Here is a 21,919-nt window from a genome sequence, read left to right on the forward strand (position 1 = left end):
TAGTCATAACATGTCTTTATCACTTATTTATAGGTGGCCAAGGCTTGAAATTACAAGAAAATAGCAATTAAGGGGTTGTAGAACGCTTTTTCAACCAAAATGGCCCGAGTAAGGCCATTTTCACTACTAGGATGCCTATTTCCTACATTTGTTGTCAAGTAAACTCATAAATAGTCATAACATGTCTTTATCACTTATTTATAGGTGGCCAAGGCTTGAATTTACAAGAAAATAGCAATTAAGGGGTTGTAGAACGCTTTTTCAACCAAAATGGCCCGAGTAAGGTCATTTTCACTACTAGGATGCCTATTTACTGCATTTCTTGAAAATGGGCAAGTAAGTTAGTTCAATAATTTAAAAGAAAATAAGAAAAATGGGCAAGTAAGTTAACAATATCTAACTTTTTCACCTAAAAATGTGATTTAATAATACTTTCGACGCCTACAATTTCAAACTAATAAAAAATAGTACCTCAATCTAATATTCCTTCGTCATGGTGTGATCGCATGTAATTGGCTTGGTCGTCTATCTCATTTGGTACAACAGGTCTAGGAACAGTGAAAGGTGCCGAGTCATCAAACGCATCATATTCTTCCTCATCCTCGACATCTCCAACGCCAAGGATTCTTCTTTTGTCGGCTAGCACAATAGACCATTTTGAGTCGGCTGGGTCACTTACGTAAAACACTTGCTTGGCTTGAGATGCAAGGATGAATGGTTCAGCACTATCATTCAAGTGGCCAAGATCTACAAGAGTAAAGTCATCATGTTTGACGTTACGCCTGATATTATAAACCCACTTACACCGAAAAAGAGCAATCGTGAAGTCACAATAACCAAGCTCCCATATTTCTTGAATTCGATCATAGTATGACAACTCTGCATCAACAGGTGCTTTATCCTTAGCACTTGCAAACTCCCTTGACGATGCCACAACCGTTACACCACTGTTTTGGGTCGAGGATGATTTCAAATCCTGACGCTCAGTCCAAAATGTGTACCCATTGCATTTATGTCATATCCCTCAAATGAGCGAACGTCGTCCCTAGGACCATAAGCAAGCCACCTTACTGTATCTGTGACACTCTCATACTTTCCACCCATCACTCGATCACGAAACCAACTCACAAACTTCTTATTATGCAGCTGCATCAGTGCCCGTTCACCTTTCGATGGAAATTCATCACGCAAACTATCCATGTGCTCGTCTAAATATGGGTGAACATCTGCAACTTGGTGCAACACATATAGGTGCGCTTGTAAGAACTTATCTCGATCAGGTGACATTCGTTTCGACCCGATTATGCCATGACCATCAAGTCTCCCTTCGTGTTAAGAAGTAGGAATATCAATAGGTTTAGCAACGGCTATATAGTCGGCCACAAAATTACCGACCTCCTCAGCCACGGTCCCTTGAATCATACTTCCTTCCGGGTGAGCCCGATTCCTGACTTTATCTTGCAATGTACCCATATGTCTTTCAAAAGGATAGCACCACCGCATGAACACTGGACCGCATAAACTTAATCTCATTCACCAAATGAAGAATCAAATGCACCATTATGTCGAAAAACGAGGGTGGGAAGTACATCTCAAATTTGCACAAAGTCACAACCACATCCGCCTGTAAAGCATCAAGTGTACAAGGATCAAGCACTTTGCTGCATATTGTATTGAAAAATGAACAGAGGCTTGTAATAGCTTCCCGCACGTGCTTTGGTAAAATACCACGTATTGCAATTGATAGGAAAACTTGCATCAGAACATGACAATCATGGGATTTCATACTTGTCAGCTTCAATTCTCCATTTAAGGATACAAATCTTTTCATGTTAGATGTGTACCCTGATGGAACCTTAATGTCATACAGACATGCACAAAACATCTGTTTTTCTACCCTTGACAATGTGTAGCAAGCCGGAGGTAAATAGGCCTTGCCCTCCTTGGCTTTTCCCTCATTTTTCTTCTTCGACGCATCTGTGGCCTTTCCCTTTCCCTTGCTCTTTCCCTTTCCTGTTTTCGAACTCAATTCATTTTCCTTTTCCTGTTCCTTTCCCTTACTAACCCTTTGCTGAACCCATAATTCTGGACGAACCCCCATCTTTTTCAAATCATCCCGTGCACCCTTTCCATCCTTTGTCTTGCTTTGAATATTCATCACCGTTCCCACAAGAGCATCACACACATTCTTCTCTATATGCATTACGTCAAGACAGTGCCTAACGTCATATTCTTTCCAGTACGGGAGCAACCAAAAGATTGATTCTTTTTTAAAGAGAGTAGTTGACTCCGCCACTTTTTCTGATTTCCCAAAGACTGTTCGTACACCCTTTACTCGAGCGTAAACCTCCTCACCAGTCAACGACCTAGGAGCAGTCCCCTCTTCCACTGTCCCAACGAAAGCCTTTTTCTGCCTACGGTACGAGTGATCGCGCCTGAGCAACCTTCGGGTGCGCAAGTACACCTCTTTGTGAGAACGATCAAGGCGCCTGCTTGGCGTATCATCAATACAAATGGGGCATGCTTTTTTCCCTTTGTTCTTATACCCGGACAAGTTGCCATACGCAGTAAAATCATTAACGGTCCACATAAGAGCTGCACGCAATGTGAACATCTCATTCTTATGAGCATCAAAAACAGAAACCCCTTCGTCCCATATCTTTCTCAAATCATCAACAAGGAGCGCAAGATAAACATCTATGTCGTTTCCAGGTTGCCTTGGTCCCGATATCAATAGAGAAAGCATTACGTATTTCCGTTTCATGCACAACCAAGGAGGCAAATTGTAGATCACTAACAGTACCTGCCATGTGCTATGTTGGGTACTGAGAGTGCCAAATGGATTCATCCCGTCCGTGCACAAACCAAGCCTTAAATTTCTTACTTCATCACCAAATTCTCCAAACTTGATATCAAGGTTCTTTCATTGCGGGGAGTCGGCTGGATGCTTCAGCATTCTATTATTCTTTCTTCCCTCTGCATGCCACCTCAAGTTTTTAGCGTCTGTTGGTGTTGAGAATAGACGCTTAAACCTTGGAATAATGGGAAGATACCACAACACCTTAGCAGGCGGTCCCTGCTTACCAGCATTGCAACTCATGCGCTTGTAACGCGACTTCTTACATCGTGAACACTCCTCCAATTTTTCATATTCATTTCGATAAAGAATACAATCATTAGGACATGCATGTATCTTCTTATACTCCAAACCATATGGACACATGAGCTTCTTAGCGTAATAGTAAGACTTAGGAATTTCATTCCCGTCGGCCAACATCTCACTTAACACGCTCAACAAAGAAGTAAAACTACTGTCCGTCCACCCATGCTTCGACTTAATGTTAAAATGTGTTAGCACGGCGGATAGTTTAGAGTATTTTTTTCACCCAGGATACAAAGGCCTTTTAGAAGCCTCCGATAATGACTCAAACACGTCACCTTCAAAACCACGCATCATCTCATCCACCCCTTCATCCTCGACCTCATCCACATGATCATCCTCAAATCCATCCTCAGCACCATGATCAACAATATGTTCATCATTATTCTTGTACTCCTCGTCCACACAAATGTCATTGCTTCTATCATCATGCACATCATTCCCAATAACATCCCCACTGTACTATCCTTCTTCACCGTGCCAAATCCACACATGGTATTTAAGCCTAAACCCACGACAAACTACATGATCTCTAATGATAGCAACACTATTGACCACCTTCACATTATTACAATCAACACAAGGACAATAGAGGCAATTAAAACCCATTCTGCGCTTGTAAGATGAAGCCCTCTTGCAAAACTCTTGAACCCCATTAATGAATTCCAATGTATCACGTCTACCATACATCCAGCCACGATCCTTCTCCATTAAGTAAATTGTCTCTAAACATGGCAACATATTACGAATCATGTGTAATTGCTACCATCTATTATATATGTAAATCAAATTCAAACACACAACATGCATATAACATTCATATAGATACAAAAATGCATATATGCTTCCAAAGGGTCCTTATCACTCCAACCTAACCCATCCTTGAACGTTTACTCTCACTAGTGAATGTATGTCGAATTTCCAATTTTAAGGAAAATCCGGCAGCATTTCCCCCCAGTTCTCTAAGTACACGATGTAGGTAATAAGTTACCCACATATGTACCCAGAGAACATGGTGTTCAAGGAAATGGTAAGCCAAGATGTTCCTCAAAATCGAAAAAAATAGACATACATTCACCACCTAAGTGAGAGTAAACGTTCAAGAACAGTCCCAACCGGGGACTATTCAAGACTTTCTCCTAATGAGAAAGCCTTGAACGGGTATCTAGGCATATGATGATGCAAAAATTTCATATATTTATTGTTGTATTTAGTTTGTCATTATATAATACACGAATCTAATAGCTAGCATGAAAAAACGTTTATTAAAACAATAATAGAGAGAAACAAATATTTATAGCTTAGAAAAGTTTATAATTCATACCAACACAATAGATGTATTCTTTCTAACATCCCAGTTGAGCTAAATTAATGTGTAGCCTTCAAATTACACTTGAACTTCAATTCACATATGAACCTATAAAAACGCAAAAAAGAATAAACAAATTAAAAGTTAGTATGTATGAGAAATGGATAATAAATACAAATAGGGGCATATGATTAAAGAGAACGAGAGATTCTCTAAAGTTAGCAAGCAAATGTGAAACTATGCCCCCCTAAATGGTTCATTCTAACCAATAAGAATATTTATTGACATAAATATGTAAATTGGGATTTTTTATAGAATTCTGGGTAGTTTAGTTGAAACTTGAAAGTAATCATTTCATCACTAAGTTCACAAGGTTCTCTTCCAAAAAGTTTCTCAATCAACTTTTACAAAAACCCTCTGACTTAAACCTCTATTTCATTTTTCTCCGAACCAGATATTTCCATTAGAAGTTTGAGTTGAGAACATTGAAATCTTAACCCCGTTCTTAAATAGTGCATCGTACTATACTTCAAAAATTGCAAAACTGCTATTTTCTTGCATTTTTAACAGAAAAATTTTCCCCTTCACCTTAGTTTCTAACAAACCAAACAATCCCATTCTATGTTGCCTGAGAAACCACAAAACATCACACACTCTTCTCAGGTTTCGAACAATTACCTGAAATGGCGCCTTAGACCCACAATGAGAGCGAGCAAGAAGGTTGTTGTACGTGGAGGGGGGGCAATGCGCGTCTATATTCACAAACCCTAGATTACAAGAAGCTTATAATTACTAAATTGTAAAAAAAATCCACCAAAAACTCGAAGGAATTCATCAATGGAGTAATATAAGTAAAACCTAATTGCTACGAACTTACCTTAGCTTGAAGCCGTTTCAATGGAGGGAGTTATATGGCCGGAGTTGCTTGTACGTGGAGGGGGGGCAATGCTACGAACTAGCTGCTTCAATGGAGGTGAGAATGTCGCAGCACTTCAATGGAAGAACGAAGAGTACACTTTAATGGAGAAGGAATAGGAGAAGAGAGGGAATGAAAAACGCGCCTTAGCAATATGAATTGAAGAAGAAAACACGAATTGAACAGGACACTAATTAAACCCGGGTTTTTTTTTTTTAAATGGCACCGGTTAACCGGTGCCAACTCTAACCTTTTTCATGTTTTTTTTTTTAAAAAAAAACAGTTGGCACCGGTTTGAACCGGTGCTAATCAGCGTATTTGGCTCCGGTTCGCTTTAAACCGGTGCCAACTCTAACCTTTTTAATTTTTTTTTTTTTTTTTAAAAACAGTTGGCACCGGTTTGAACCGGTGCTAAATAGCGTAGTTGGCACCGGTTTAATTCAGAACCGGTGCCAACTATGAAATTTTACATCTCGCTCATTTTATTTGGCACCGGTTTTCAAGAACCGGTGCTATAGGGGGGGTGCCTATTTAGTTTTTTCTATTAGTGGGATATGGTGGTCGCCGGTGGAGATAAGGGGGAAAGGAAGGGTCGCTTGCAGTGGAGGTAGGTCGCCGGGAGTGGGGGATCCGGGCGGAGGGTCCAATGGGGGGAGGGGGTGGTTGGCTAGTGGTTTGGGGGGTGATGGTTTTTTTCAATAATAAATTAAATTTAACGGCAATTTCATGAAATGCCACTGAGCACTTAAAAAATTCATGAAATGCCATCGTGTTTTCCAAAATTCACCAAATGCCACTGACAAACAGTAAAATGTCATGCCATGCCATTAATGAGGTATTTCCGTTAGTTGACCGTCGGTGTCTGTTAGTTGACCCAGCACTTGCCACGTGTCACCTTCTGATTGGTTCGTTTTTAAAAAAAAATTTAAAAAACCCAATAAAATTTATAAAAATAATAATAATAAAAAAAAAAAAAATCACCATCTTTCTCATTCCCTCTCTGTCATCTTTCCACCACCATTAAAACCCAAGTTCAAGCTCGAAGGCAAGAACCCAACATGCTCATTTCTTCACCATTTTCTACAAAATTACTATCAAAATGCTCACTTTCAAGAATGCAACAACATGGGACAAATAATTTCATCAAACAAGCATCATACGAGAAAGCCCCAAATCGATTTTTCAAAGGAGTTTTTCGAATTTTTCAAAAATGTGTATGAATTCGACAATGAAGCAAGGATTATACATGGAAATACGTACATTGCAATGAGAAGAAGAAATTACACACAAATTGCAAAGGGGAGGGGAATGGAGTTTCGGGTTGTGTGGGTGGGTGGGCGGCCAAAAACAAAAAGGGGAGGGGAAGGGTGTTTTGGGTGGGGTGGCCGGAAATCGAAAAGGGGAGGGGAATGGGGTATTGAGTGGGGTTTTCTGGTGGGAGGCTGGGAGGCTGCCGGACTTCCGTTTTCCTCTTCGCTGTGCTGCCGGACTTTGACTCGTGGCTGCGATTTTGGGGTTTTAGTGGTTGTTTCGAGGAGAGAGAGGGGGTTTACGGGGATGGGGGTTGTGGTTAAGGGGGAAAGAGGGGGGACGCGACGGGGCAGGAGGAGGGGATGGATGGCCGGCAGGTGGATTTGGGTGGATTTTCTGGTGGGATAAGGGGGGATTGGTGGTGGCTGGGTTTGGATTTCCGGTGGGTTGTGGGGCTAGGTAGTCAGGGAAGGGGTGGGGGCTGGGTTTTCTAAATTTTTTTTTTTTAATTTTTTAAGATATTTTTGTTTTTTTTTTAATTTTTGTTTAATTGTTTTTTAAAAAAACGAACCAATCAGAAGGTGACACGTGGCAAGTGCTGGGTTAATTAACGGTCAACCAACTGACACTGACGGTTAACTAACGGAAATAGCTCATTAATAGCATGGCATGACATTTTACTGTTTGTCAGTGGCATTTGGTGAATTCTGGAAAACACGATGGCATTTCATGAATTTTTTAAGTGCTCAGTGGCATTTCATGAAATTGCCGTAAATTTAATTATAAAATAGTTAGGTGGATTAGAGGGTAGTTAGAAGAAATGAGAGGAAATTAGAGAGTAATTAAGTGAATTAGAGAGTAACTAATAGGTTTCTTTTTTTTCTAAAAGAATGAATGTGGTGATTTTTTTAACCAAAAAGTTTTTAATTGGTTTTTTTTTTTTTTTTTTTTTTTTTTTTTTTTGCAAAATGGTGCTTTTAAAAAAAAAAAAATCTGACAAATTTTCCATTACTTAAAGAATGGAATTGTATTTTTCTGAATATATTCCCTAAGGTGGATCACCAAGATAATGCTTGCAATTTTGTCCAATCGGTCTCTGTAATGTTTTATACAAATGCATACCTAAGTGTATGACTTCTCATCTTCAAAAAGTGCTACCGTCTTTGGTGTGGAAATTTCATAATGCTTCTGTTCCTGTTAGGTTGATGGTGGACAATAGTGTAATTGTGCATAAACTCTTTAATACATGAACTCTTTCTTCGAAGGGGGAAACCTATTCTGCAGCCCTAAAGCTGAATATGTTATTAGTTACCTATAAAAATTAGAACTCTAATCGAATTAAATATTAGTCAATGAAAATCACTATAATTGATGAGCTATACACTATCTTACAAAAACAATAGCTTCATTTATTTTTTAAAGATGCTTACCCAGTTTATCACTTTGATAAACATGAGTAACTATCAAATGACAAATTTGTTATTAAATGAAAAAAACATTGTTTCATGGAAAAACCGCTAACACCATCAGCGGTTCTACCACGAATAGTGCAAAAAAAAAAAAATAACCATTGTTCATGATAAAACCGCTAACACTATTAGCGATTCTTCCTTGAACAGTGTTTTTTTTTGTTACTTATTTACAAATTTGCCACTATGATAAACATGAGTTGTTTATCAAGGTGTTAAACTTGTATTTTCTCTTTTTTAAATAATAATAAAACACTACGTAAATTAAATATTCATTAAAAGATTTCTTTTAATTATTTTGTATGTTTTCCTTTTTTATAAAAGAAAAAAAATTATACTCGTGTTAGTTTTTATAGCGTTGCAAACGGCAATCAGTTATAGCCAATTTAATTTCCTTCCTTTCTCCATTTCTTCAAATATAGGCAAGAAAAGTACCCAAAATAATTAATTGAAGAGTTTTTGCTGCATCTCCACTCTAATGTGGTTACAAAGTTAAGAACTGCAATTTCAAGGAGACTGAACAAAAGTAGGATGTTTTGGCTTGCACACCCAAGTATATGATTATTGAAGCCCCTTGCATGTTCTTGCAACAAAAACAAAACCATTTGCTGTCGCAGCATGCAAAACTTAGCCTCCTGGTGCAACCAAGCGAATTTAAGAACTGGAATAACATTTATCAGCTCTAGTTATGGTTCTCCAATTTTATTTCCTATCATTGTGGTTATATGCAAATTACAAGAGATTTTGGAATTCAATGAATTAAATAACAGAACAATAAAAGCATTTCTTCCACTTCTCAAACTAAAACACGAGTGTTGTGTAATCATCTCCCCCTATCACCCTTCTTCAGCCAGACCACAGCCCGTCTGTATCATCATATCAGACTTCACTAAAATAATACAATTGACTACATGAATATCTTTCACAAAAAACACAAATTTTTCCACAAAGTTCTCTTGGGCAGAAGCTTGGACATGACACACACTTGTGAGATGTAACATCGCAGCTTCTTGACTACACCAGTGCAACAAAGTAGGGTACCATGTCAACATGAAATAACTCTTTTTGAGTGTTCAAAGTGAGGTGCGTTGACAAGAGAAACATGGTTAATGTGGAACCCTCTTCCGGCTAAGAATTTCCTGCTCTTTAAGCCGGTGCTGAAATCTGGCAAGCCGAGCCTGCAGGCTAACTAGACCTGCAGCCTTCCGTGAGAGAACAAAACTCAGTTGTGCGACATAATTGTCAATTCGACTCCCTGGTTGCTCAACTTCTGCCAACAGCTTCATTTCCTGTAGCATATAAAAGAAATTTCTGCAGTTAATTGCACATTGTAGAAGTTAATCCTATTAGCTTATTCATTAAGAGCTACTTCCTTTATTTCAAACTTCAATATGTACTTCAACTTTTTAAACTTCAATGTATTAATTTTAAGGATGTTGCAACAGAATAGAAACAGAATTTATCTCTTAGATTTAAAACTATGTTCTGGATGACATGACACTCAAATTCACAAGCAAATTGTTTATATGCTAGATATACCCTAAACTTTAGGCTAAATATAAAGTGGAAGCAACAAAGGATTAATCACCCTAGCATTAGGCCTTTAGGCTATACATACCCATCAACACCTCCCATCAACTATAAATGCCCTCCCTATAATAGTGAACACACAATCACACAGTGTAACGCTGGCAAATATTAGCTGTCTATTTGCAACACCATCTAAGGTAAGATGTACAAACAAGTTGATTGTTTTTTTTTAGCATTCTCTTTTTGTCGTCTTTTGTAAAAGGACATGCTTACGAGTAACAATTTTGTAATCCATAAAATTAATTTCCCCATCAAACAAAATTTACATAGTAAAAAACAACTGATAACATTAATACTTTAAAAAAAAAAAAAAAAAAAAAAAAAAAAAAAAAAAAAAAAAAGCTCTTTACTAAAAGCTTAACAGCTGTAAAGATACATACTTCACGGACAATCTCCATTGTATCTTCTATCTCCTTTCGATGCGCAGCAATTAGTGCTTCTTCCTCCTACCAAAAAATTGAAACAGATTGAAATAAACACTTGAGAAAGAAATGCAGGATAAAATACAGCAAGCAAGAAAGAGAGTTTCAGCTCATGTCAAAATAGGAAAAAGATTGCAATTTGAGATCAAACCAAAGCTGTAAATAGTGATAAAGGGATACTGATCAAAATCGTGGAAAACCAACCTCTAGTATCGCATCAATATTTCCATCATTCGCAACAGTTTCAGGTTCACTATGCCTCGATGAAACATTGTTTGCATTTGCAGCGCTCATATTATGAGATCTGTGAGTTATGGTTGACGGATCAGGCACAACCCCATCTTTCTTAAGCCAGGTCCCAAGTTTTTCGGTCCTGTCATCCCTACTTGAGATTTTTCTGCGAGGAGGGGATGCCTTCTGAATGTTTTCTTCCATATCAGCAGAATTCTGGGCAGATGATGAGTAAGTCTTTTGACTAGTAGAACCACCATAAGTATTTTTCCTCTCAAATTTATCTCCATCACTTGATCCAGAAGCAGCACCATTCACACTCCTTCCGTTGTAGCTGTAACTTGGAAAATCAGATGGAGGGTTGTAGGAAAAGTTTTCCTTCTCTATTGCTTTTCTACTGACATCAGCTCCTCTAGCCTCTGGACGCTCCTGAACAGCCTCAACGTCTGTGAAAACCTGTGCACTTGGCATGGACGAGGATTCCTTATTTACAGTTGGTAGTGAACTCTGCAATGAATCCTTTTTCACATTCCCACTTTTCGAGAGACTTTTTACCCTGTCCATCCAAATCAACAATGAAAATTGTAATTAAGATATATGCCATTAGAAACACATAATCACAAAACTGAATGACATCGTAAGTACCTATCCGCATATCTTAAAGTATTAAGGGTATGTTCACATGATCCAGCATTTGGAGAAATGCAAGAAATCATAACAGTCTTTGAGTTGCCAACAAATGAGTCACGAAGAACCTCAGTGAGTTTACTCCCTCGAAATGGAATATGAAGTTGGTCATTGTCAAGTGCACGAATACACTCCTTGAGAGCCAAAAGACTCTTATTAATCTCAGCTCCCTCAATCCTGAAAGAAGTCAACCAAGAAAGTGACAATAAGGCAAATACGATGAAACATCATAAGCAACAAGAACAAATATTTGAAAAGCAGAACACGACTGCCTCTAGTGCCCACCCTAAAGGCAATGAATATCAGTCTAATATGTTTTATACATTCTAAATTTCTAAATTCTCCAGTCTTTAATGGCCTAAGTTTTGGTATGCCGACAAAAAAATACAGATGGAGTGAACTTGCACAAGCAGTAATGAGTAGTAGACTTAGTATTAAAATAGGAGCTAAATGAGCTCCATCGCAGGACAACACTGTATTCATTTTTATCAACAAAACTATTGTTTGGTCCTTTGTTGCCACTTCAGGGGACCAGAGAGGGAAGCAAAGAGATTTTGTAGGAAAAGCACCTTGTTTGTCGATCATTATCAGTTGTATCTGCCCCTCTTTCACTTCCAGCTAAATCAATGAAAGAAATTTTTCCAACCACCTTCCCAATCTTGGCTTCATTAACTTCATTATTTCGTCTTGTGTCCTTTACTTCAGTGTGCTTTTTCACAACAAGCTGAAGGATAGCATGTGACCTTGAAGATTCTTCATTGGCACCTGTGGTACCAGTACTTCTTGCTCCACTCCCTCTATCAATATACTCTTTAACTATTTGCACATCACAAACTTCAAACTCCTGCAGTCCAACAATGCAAACTTGCTGCCGTCCATCTTCCCTCATACAGAGTTTCCTACAGGGAAAATTGCTCATTCAGTTGGTTCATCTGTCAGTATTCAAAAAATAATGCAATAATCCCAACTAGTATAATTATCAACACAAAAACTCTCAAATATATCCCTGCATGTTATCTGACAATATACAGATTTAATAGGTAGTATAGAAGTATACAGTACACTAATTGATATGACAAAAAGAAAATAATTTTCATTGCCTTTTCCAAATAGGACATGCTGAAAAACATACCAACATGCATTGCAGCAAAATCATACTAAAGCACACAAAGCAGTTTTCTAAATAAGATTTAAACAAAAAGAGCATAATATCAGCCAAACGTCACAAACCACAACTAGTCTGTAAACGAGTGAAGCAAATAGCAAGGTATACTCAGACATAAAGTAACCCATCCAACTATCCCAAAATGGAACATGAGTAAGAAGTGAATTAACATGTATGAACCATACTTTCTGTCACATAAGAGGTCAAACAATTTGCCCCCATAAATCTCAAAGTAACTGAGCCACAATTTGAATCTTTGATTACGATAAACAGGCTGGTGCAACAGTCTCAGAAGATCTTCAGCAGCTCTGATAGGTAAAGGTTTCATGGTAAATGTCTTACCACTACCTGAAAATTAGATACGGAATGATTTGTTACATCACAGGTGATCATCCAAAACATAAAAAACAAAAAACCTATACATCTCTCAAAGTATAAGCCAGAACATACATCAGAGTTTTGCCATAGAAGAGAAAAATGTTTTAAATTTTACGTAATTATTTAATACTTTGAATTGCAATAACAAGAATTGTTTCCTCCCTCACCCCTCAAAGCTCCCACCTTCCCTTGTATATCAGCAACCCCATAGACTGAGCACAGGACAGCTGCTTCCAGCAAGGCAGCAATAATGTTCACTCGTTCTTGCTTACTCGCTCGAAGGATCATTTCATTTCCCCAAGATGATGAAGGTATGCACATGTTAGCACCCCTCTACTAGGCATATCTAGTAAAAGCATGTATATTTCTGGTTACTACCATTCAAAGCTTAAGCTCGAAAGTGTGAGAACTGACAATAAGTTAGAACTACAAGTCTATCCTCTAGTATATTAATCCAGCAAATAAAGTCACAACAAAAAATCCCTAAGAAGTTGCTCCCACTACAGCCCACTAAAGTACCAGAAGTGGAGATCTTGACGAACAGATAACAATTTATTTTATCACAAACTCTGAAGAGTTGATAAAAAACAATACTATAATTCAAACTTGCATGAGTGAAAACTGACACACACACACACACACGCACGCACACAAAAAAAAAATAAATAAATAAATAAATAAATAATTAATTAAACAAATCCTATATTTCACATTGCAGAAAAGTAAACAGAGAAGAGAAACCCTACATACCAGTTTGACCATATGCAAAGCATGTTGCCTTTGTGCGCTGAAATATGGTTGGAATGATTGGTTCAACTGTACCACGATATACCTGATGGAAAAAGAAATGAGGAATAACAAAACAGAATACACATGAACTTCTATATGTCCATTAGTATAACCAAAAGACCTAAAATTCAAAAAATGCAATACCTCATCATTTGTTACATGCTCATCCAGAACAGCATCAAAACAAAATTCATGCTTCTCAACATATGCTGTTAGGTCCACCTTTCATATGTAAGAGTAAAAATAAAATAAGTAGTGATTTCACAATTAAAAAGAATAATATCAATGACAAAAATAGTAAACAATAAAACACTAAAACCCACAGTCAACTTCACCCAATACGAAGCTAATCTCAAGTTGTCACTGCATACAGAAATATAGATACCTTCAATTTGGGTTCGTGAACAGTCAAAGCATTGTCGTAAACAGTAACTACATCATCTTCCTTTCGAGTAAGCTCCTTTTTGTTCAAAGGCCTTTTGCGCACCTAATAACATAAATATAGCCTTTAGAGATCCCACATATCCCTTGAAATGGACAAAAGACAACATAACATTTACACACAACTTATAAACTGTTACAGGCTTATAGCCATCAATTTGCGCAAATAAATCATTGTTAACAGCAAGCTTAGGGAGAATTAAGGCATCTGCATTAGCCAGCAGCCCACAACAGGGCAATATAATTATCTACTGAAGGCATCTACAACAGCATAAAAAATTAGATACTATCCCAGCATGAATTCATAATTGGCTTTTCTAATATAAAGGAACTGTGCTGCATACAATGTCTGTCTACAAAAATATACAAGAGACGCTATAAATCTTGCTGACGTAAATTTGTTGGTTGTTAGATTCAGATTTCATAGCATGCATGAGAACAGTGCAAAAAAATAATTACTAAACCCAACAATCTATTTGTGCACAATTACATAAGAATACCACAGGAAAACATGCAGACTAATAGTCAATCTTCTTCATCAACTTTATGGCACTAATATTATGAGTTGTGTTACTTAGACTCGAGCATGTTTATCGAATATAGACACAAATCTAAGTAGCCTGCTTATCAAGAATCCAACTTTCAAGCACAAGATACAGTCTAATGTTTGGACACAGGTGCAAAGACATGTTGTATTACATTTTTGTATACCAATCTTATTAAGAAACATACCATCCTAGCAAATGACCTCTACATTGCTCTTGGTAGTAGACCTATTGCATGTAAGCAAATTACACTTTATCAGCCTATTTAATTTGCCTGCTGGCCCCTCTCACTTATTCTTCATGTTAACAAGTAATCCATTGCATGCAAGTAAGAAAAGTTGTATAAAATTCTTGTATACAAAGAAACATACCATTCTAGCCAAAAACCTCTACATCGCCTCCTCAAAAAGTTTTACTTTTGTCATTGCTTGGGATTCCATAAATCTATTTACAAAAGGGTTTATTTTATCCATAAACAAGTATTTATTTGCTAGGTTTCGTGCAGATGGTTTAAAAATTGATCAATAGAGACATAAGAGTGGTGATTGGGTTTGAGCATAGGTCATCCTCATGGGGCTTTTGAGAGGGTGGTAGCGCGATTGCTCTTACCTACACATACTCGTCCAAGCAAGGCCAATAAATTACAAAAACGGAAAATAGAAGAATTTGTGTATCCATGCATTGAGCAAAGAGCAACTAGGGCAGCACATCCTCACAAGGCAAAGGCAGGTGTGCACAAAGCCAGGTTTTCCACATGTTTTCTCCTTATCCGTCAATGTTTCATTAAATGCCTATGCTATATATACCTATGGTCATCAATATATACGAGGTATATGCATATTAATACAACTTTTGTGCTATCTAAATCTAGGTTTTCTAGAGTGTATGAGGCTATGAGTATGAGTAGGACTGTGCAAATTCGATTCGATTCAATTACCCTTTAGAAAATTATTTCAAATAACTGTTACTTTCAGGTTTCAATTTTGTCCACCCTAAACTGAAACCAATATTTTTGGTATTGGTTCTTTTTGGTTCAATTAGCAGTAACAAGATGAGAACAATTACAAACAATCAAACACGTAACTGGCTTGTTGCAAATGTTATATTCTAAATCTTCTAAGCTTATCACTCTCTTTAAGCTTCTTTCTCTTTTAAAGCCCCTCTTATACAGGCAAATGAAAGGAATCAATTAAGACAATTATTAGGAAGAAGTTGAGAGTAAATGCCTAGATGAGTTGATGGTGAAAAGGAAAAGAAAGTTAAATAATGAAATAGTGAGGGGAAATACCAGCATAAATTTTAGGGAAACAATCAATAGAGAGAAAACCAAAACAATTTTGTGGAGTGTAGTAGTGCACAACTATAGCCTATACTAATCTGTCACAGGGGGCTTTAATTAAAAGAATTTATATATACACCCTTGCACCGATGTTTCTGATCATTTAATGTTTTTTGCTTATTTTATAATCCTAAATTGAGCAAAAAAATTCAAATGAGCAAAACACTACCCTTGGATGCACCTACCTTATTTTACAACCACTAGGCTACAAATAGATTTAATACATAACATCAAATACATATAATTTATATTCAATCCATATTAGATACCCTAAAATATCCACATCCCCAATCCTGGAGAAATCTTTTTTAAAAAGAATTCCAACCCAAACCGAAATTTCAGCTCGGTTATCATATTCTGAGATCCAGGATCGGGTTTTGGATTTGGATTCGGTTTCATAGCACATTACTAAGTGTGAGTGAGTTTTCATAAGAATGATATCTTAAAATACGTCATCTATATCCATTTGAATTGCTCCATAGTGTATTGGTGGGTTTTGTCCCAACACTTGCATTCCCAATTTCTAATGGAAAAAACTTTCCTTGTATTTTTTATAAGTTATATTTATCTCTGTTTTTAGACCCGGCAAACGTGTCGTGTCGTGTCGTGTTCGTTTTTTTGTCGGAAATTAAACGGGTTGGGGAAGGTCAACACTAACCCGACCCATTTAATAAACGTGTCGTGTCGTGTTGACCCAATTAATTAATCGTGTCGAAAACCCCTAACACTAACCCGCTTTCTTCGTGTTCGGTTCGTGTCATGTTGTTGTGTTGAATTGAAAAATATTGGTCTTATTCAATATATTTATCAATAATTCCATAAATTATTGGGTTTTTATATTAGGCGGGTTGGGTCGTGTTAATTTCATATTGAGAATCTCAACACTAACCCAACCTGTTTAATTAAACGTGCCATGTCGTGTTGACCCATTTAATTAAACGTGTCGAAAACCCTTGACACTAACCCGTTTTTTCCATGTTCGGTTTGTGTCGTGTTGTCGTATCGTGTCAGTTTTTGCCAGCTCTATCTATTTTATCTGTTTTACTTGGCTGTTTGCTTGATCGATTTTGTTATTGTTAATTGTATGGGTTATAAAAAACGTTAGTTTAGCACGTTCGCAATTCCCCCATTACTAGCAATGCCACTTCAGATACATAGGCAACAATTTACCATTTGCAAGGCCAATATACCCGCATTCAAATTATTGGAACACTAATCCAGTGAGGAAACAAGACAACATATTGTCATATATATAAGTAATCATGAGAGCACTTATTTGCTTCAATAAAAGAAAAAGAAAAAAAGGAAAAAACTCAAAACACACTTTTATGACAATAGCATAAGAACTCGCAGATGCAAGAAACTAGATTAACAAGATCAATTCAAATAATACTTACAACAACTCTTATTTTGGCCACATTATTTTCTTTTGGAATAGTCTCTTTATCAAATGCAGTTGACACAGCAGGAGCATCTGCATCAGCTTGTCCTTGTCCCCTAGACTGTCTGTCATCATCAAGTGAAGCTGCTGAACCCGGCAAGAAAGGTGAGGGCTCAAAGGGTTCTGAGAAAACATGCTGGAGGAATAATTTGAAAAATGAGGGAGAATGAAGAAAAAAATTGGTCAATAAAATAAAAAGCACCAGAAAGTCATAAAACAACAAAGCCTCATAAAAGAGCAATACAGACACACCATGAATAACATTAACATCTTGCAAACTCCATATCGCATGCTATCAAGGAAAATACCTCTGACAGAAGTTCTGTATCATCCATAGCATGCAGGTCCAAAAGCCCAGCTCCAAAATCCCCACGAAACTCAGGTGAATAGAAACCATCCGCAGAAACACTCTGGCCTGTAGGCGTATATGGCTCAGAACCAGATTCCCCATTGAAATTCAGGTTTCTCATCAATTTGAACAGCCTTTGCTTCTCCTCCGTAGATTGTGCCCCATAGCCCTGCAACACCGTTGATGCACTATACAATTAGCTAACAAACTAAAAACTCCACAATCAACACAAACTGTCTATAACAGCATATGTTATCTAAATAAATCATTTTTTCTATTCGGTAACCCACATTCCCCCATACAATATACAAGTACATAATTGATCAATTTTTTCATCACATGAAAAAAAAAAAAAAATCAAAGACAAAGCATCCCATTTAAAATTCACTCATCTTTCTATAATATGTTTATATAGCTTTAAAATCCAAGATCCCCGCCCCCAACAAACACTCACACAATATACAAGTACATAATTGATCATTTATTTCCTCAGATGAAAAAAGAAAAATCAAAGACACATTACCATGAACAAATAAAGTGTCTAACAGAAAAAAATGCATCCCATTTAAAAATTCACTTATCTTTCCAAATTAGTCTATATAGCTTTAAACACGAAAACAATATGCCCAATTCAAAAAATTAAAAAATCAAATCTCCCTGAATTAAATATATTTTTGAGAAGCAATTAACCAGAAAGTGATCATCAAAATAAATGCAAGAACAGCATACCTGCATCAGAAGATTGGGCACATGGTTGGAAGCCAAGGGAGAGGCCAGATGCTGCAACCCGGCAGATTGGAGCCAGCGAGCCATGACAGCATCGCCGGCATCGCTACTAGTGGGACCCCCATTATAAAGGGACCCACCGGCAGCACCGGGGTGATCATACAGAGCTGCCGCCGCTGCGGCATTGCTCTGTTGCATCTGGCCACCCATGTGGCGCTGTGACCGGCGTTGGGGAGCCAATTTCAAGATCTAAGTTATCCAACCTTCACATTCACAAATAAAAGTTACAAATCAATCAAACATCACATTCATTCTTTAAATACACAATTATTATTCACCAAAATTTAATCAAACATAATAACTATAATGTGATACTCACAAGTCGGTGAAAATTCGAACCCAAAGCAAAACATCAAAGTTGGTTCTACAAGAAATTTCCACTGAAATTACCAAATAATTCTCGGCGAAATCTGATTTTGCAATGATCACTCGAAATTCCAAATTCAATCCAAAAATAACCCCTAAAATGAGGAAAAATTCGTCACAAATCATGAAAAAATAAAAAAAAATTAAAGAAGATCGATATAAACATAAAATTAAAAAAAAAAAAAAATAAATAAACATATACCAGATTCAGCGACGATCTAAAATTCTTTCTCAGAAATGTAATGACGTAAATCAAATTTCAATCCAACAGATCAAAACCAAAATTGAACAAATGCAAAAACCCTAATTTGGATTCGATGCGAAAAAATTGGGGACATGAAAAAAAAAAAAAAATTGGGGGGGGGGCACGAAATGCGCAACCTTCAAAATTTCTCTCTCCTCTTTCTGAACATTGCTTCACGTATTATACTTTTTCGTGACAGAAAATAAAAGTATTTTAAATTTACAGGTAAAATAAAAAATGAACGGCTATTTTTTACGGTCCGAAGAGACATAAATACCCTCGTAAAGCAAATATAGTGGGGGTACTTTCGGAAAAAGAAGTAATTTAATTGTTTGAATGTCTGATAATTTAGGCGGTAGTAAAAAAAATCATCATTAAATTTTAATAATTAAGTAATAAGAAGATACTTGTAAAAAAGGATTTGTAGTTGTGTCTGAATCTTTACGTTACTGAAATATAGGGGGTAATGTAATGTTTTATTAAATTACGGAATTGACCTTGGATATGTGAAGATATTACATCTTTTTTTTAAGTAATGATAGAGAGGGAAGCGTGTTGGTGAAGCACGCACCTGCAAGTCGGGTGGCAACTGTGTTTGTGAGCTTGTTTTAAGGATGATAATGATGTTACCATGTGTGTTGGCCTATTAAATTTAAAATACTACTCCGTATTAATAACTTAACGGGCGAGTAGCTCAGCCGTTGCCTCGGGCAACACCTGTTCTGTATACTCGGGTGTACATTTCTCGTACACCTAAGGTCATTTTCATAATTTTGTGCAATAATTACATGTCACTCACACGTGCTTAACACTTCTCCATCCTTTCACTTTTGATTTTGGTTTGTTCTCTCTCTTTTTCTACAAAATTTACACTCAAAATTTCAGCAATTCTGCGAAATTCATTCAAATTGAAGATTTAATTCAACAATTATTTTTTATTTTACAATTTACAAACATAAATGAACAAACAAGCATAAAAATCATAAAATGAACAAACATATGTAAAATGAGCAAACATAAAATAGAAAATAAACAAAAAATTGAGCAGATTCAGCAAACTAAAATAAAAAGGGCAAATCTAACAAATACAGTAAAATAATAAATTAACACATAAAGATGCTTAGATAAAAATAAAATGAGCAAACAAAAATATTAAGGAGCAAACAAACATAAAATGAACAAACAAGCATAAAATGAGCAAACAAATACTTTGTATCATAAGATGAACAAACATAAAACAAAAAATACACAAAAAAAAAATTGAGCAAAATGAGCCATTAATGACACGTAAAAGGAAAACAATTAAACGCGAAAAAAATTGAGTAATATGAGCAAATAATGAAACATTATTGAAATTTAAACAGAAATTGAACACATTTAAGGACATATTTGTTCCGGATATAACCCGACAACCCATATCCAAGATCCGCGAAGACCCTATCGTCCAGCTAGCACCTACACAGACAGTGAAGATTAGCTAACCTCAGGGTGAGTATGGGATAAGCACTCCGATGATAAAGTTAAAAGGTGTTTAAGAAGAAGAAGAAGAAGAAGAAGAAGAAGAAGAAGAAAAAGAAGAAGAAGAAGAAGAAAGGAAGATATTGAGAGAGAATTAGAAAGAGAGAGAGAAAGAAAGAGAAAGAGAGAGCGAGCATTTACTGTTACCTTTTAATGAGGAATTAAATTGCTTATGTATAGAGGATTGATCTGCCAAGTGGCTGCATGCCATGCAAATAACATACATGCCAAGTGTCGGTTGTCTCACGCCACGTGGTACGCACAGAGTGACTTCAGCCTATGTTGTTATGATCAATTACCGACATGATCATTTTGATTTATGGTTGTAACCCGAATCTTGTCCAAAAGGGTTGATATCGGCACTGTTATGTTTTCTATCGGTATCTTCCCATACAACTAGCCCCCCAAGTGCGGACGTCTGTGCAACTGATGTTCTCACTTGTCGTTATTTCCTTCGTTGAAGCTTTGATGGCCTTTTTAGCGGTCTATCTTTTCAACCTTTGGTGACTGAGCTCTTATACGAACTCAATCATTTCAACTTTTGGAGATTGAGTTCTTTTGTGAACTCAATCTTTTCAACTTTAGGAGACTGAGTTCTTTTGTGAACTCAATCATTTCAGTATTAGGAGACTCAGGCAAAAAATCTGCGATTTGCCCCCAAAGGAAGCTTGCCTACTGATAGCAAAAAAGCTCTACTTTACTTTTAGGCTAGGAGCAAAAAATTTGCGATTTGCAGATAAGCTTTACTTTTCTTTTAGGCTGGGAGCAAAAAGTCTGCAATTTGCCCCCCAAGTGAGCTTGTTTGCTAATAGCATATAAGCTCTACTTTTCATTTAGGCTGGGAGCAAAAAATCTGCGATTTGCCCCCCAAGTGAGCTTGTCTGCTAATAGTAGATAAGCTCTACTTTTCATTTAGGCTGGGGGCAAAAAATATGCGATTTTCCCCCCAGGTGAGCTTGTTTGCTGATAGCAGATAAGCTCTACTTTACTTTTAGGCTGGGAGCAAAAAATCTGTGAATTGCCCCCCAGGTGAGCTTGTTTGCTGATAGCAGAGAAGCTCTACTTTTCATTAGGCTGGGAGCAAAAAATCTGCAATTTGCCCCCCAAGTGAGCTTATCTGTTGATGGCAGATAAGCTCTACTTTTCATTTAGGCTGGGAGCATAAAATCTGCGATTTTCCCCCCAAGTGAGCTTGTCTGCTGGTGGTAGATAAGCTCTACTTTTCATTTAGGTTGGTGGCAAAAAATCTGTGATTTGCCCCCCAAGTAAACTTATTTGCTGATAGCAGATAAGCTTACTTTACTTTTAGGCTGGGGTTTGACTAGCTAACTCATGCTTGGCCGATTTTCCCCTCAAGGAATATTAATCTTTTCATTAGAATTTTTGGCGGGAACTTTGACTAGTCAAGGGGCACGTATCATTAATCTACTCAGGAAAATTTTGAGTTAACAAATTTTCCCAACCCTTAGATTTCTGACAGAACCATCACATCAACCGTCACTTTTTAAAGCTATTTAAACAAC

At 37.0% G+C, this 21,919-nt stretch overlaps 1 protein-coding gene across 3 annotated transcripts; it reads right to left on the reverse strand.

Annotated features, from left to right (window-relative positions):
- Positions 1 to 8,777: 8,777 nt before the first annotated feature.
- Positions 8,778 to 19,009, reverse strand: LOC110728731 (kinesin-like protein KIN-13A). Of its 3 annotated transcripts, none has more exons than XM_021908378.1 (14): positions 18,837 to 19,009; positions 18,659 to 18,729; positions 18,212 to 18,471; positions 17,442 to 17,651; positions 17,090 to 17,269; positions 13,753 to 13,854; positions 13,512 to 13,589; positions 13,329 to 13,410; positions 12,386 to 12,548; positions 11,605 to 11,934; positions 10,994 to 11,212; positions 10,322 to 10,904; positions 10,076 to 10,141; positions 8,778 to 9,394 (listed from the first exon to the last, which is right to left on the reverse strand). In XM_021908378.1, the coding sequence occupies exons 3-14, from the start codon at positions 18,416 to 18,418 to the stop codon at positions 9,212 to 9,214; spliced, it is 2,403 nt and encodes an 800-aa protein (XP_021764070.1). In that variant the 5' UTR covers positions 18,419 to 18,471; positions 18,659 to 18,729; positions 18,837 to 19,009; the 3' UTR covers positions 8,778 to 9,211. The 3 variants fall into 3 exon arrangements, with proteins under 3 accessions (XP_021764070.1, XP_021764069.1, XP_021764071.1); XM_021908377.1 differs by having other exon boundaries at positions 18,588 to 18,729; XM_021908379.1 differs by lacking the exons at positions 18,212 to 18,471; positions 18,659 to 18,729; positions 18,837 to 19,009 and having other exon boundaries at positions 17,386 to 17,512.
- Between the last annotated feature and the right edge of the window lie 2,910 nt (positions 19,010 to 21,919).

The sequence above is a fragment of the Chenopodium quinoa genome, unplaced genomic scaffold (assembly GCF_001683475.1).
Source record: "Chenopodium quinoa cultivar QQ74 unplaced genomic scaffold, ASM168347v1, whole genome shotgun sequence".
NCBI classification, from domain to species: Eukaryota; Viridiplantae; Streptophyta; class Magnoliopsida; order Caryophyllales; family Amaranthaceae; genus Chenopodium; species Chenopodium quinoa.

Excerpts from the sequence above, each read along its gene's own strand:
- LOC110728731 (XM_021908378.1), bottom strand. The coding sequence starts at position 18,418 with ATGGGTGGCCAGATGCAACAGAGCAATGCCGCAGCGGCGGCAGCTCTG. Across the intron at positions 10,142-10,321 it reads ATATTGATGCGATACTAGAG|GAGGAAGAAGCACTAATTGC; the intron begins GTTGGTTTTCCA and ends ATTTTTTGGTAG. Across the intron at positions 9,395-10,075 it reads CAATGGAGATTGTCCGTGAA|GAAATGAAGCTGTTGGCAGA; the intron begins GTATGTATCTTT and ends TATATGCTACAG.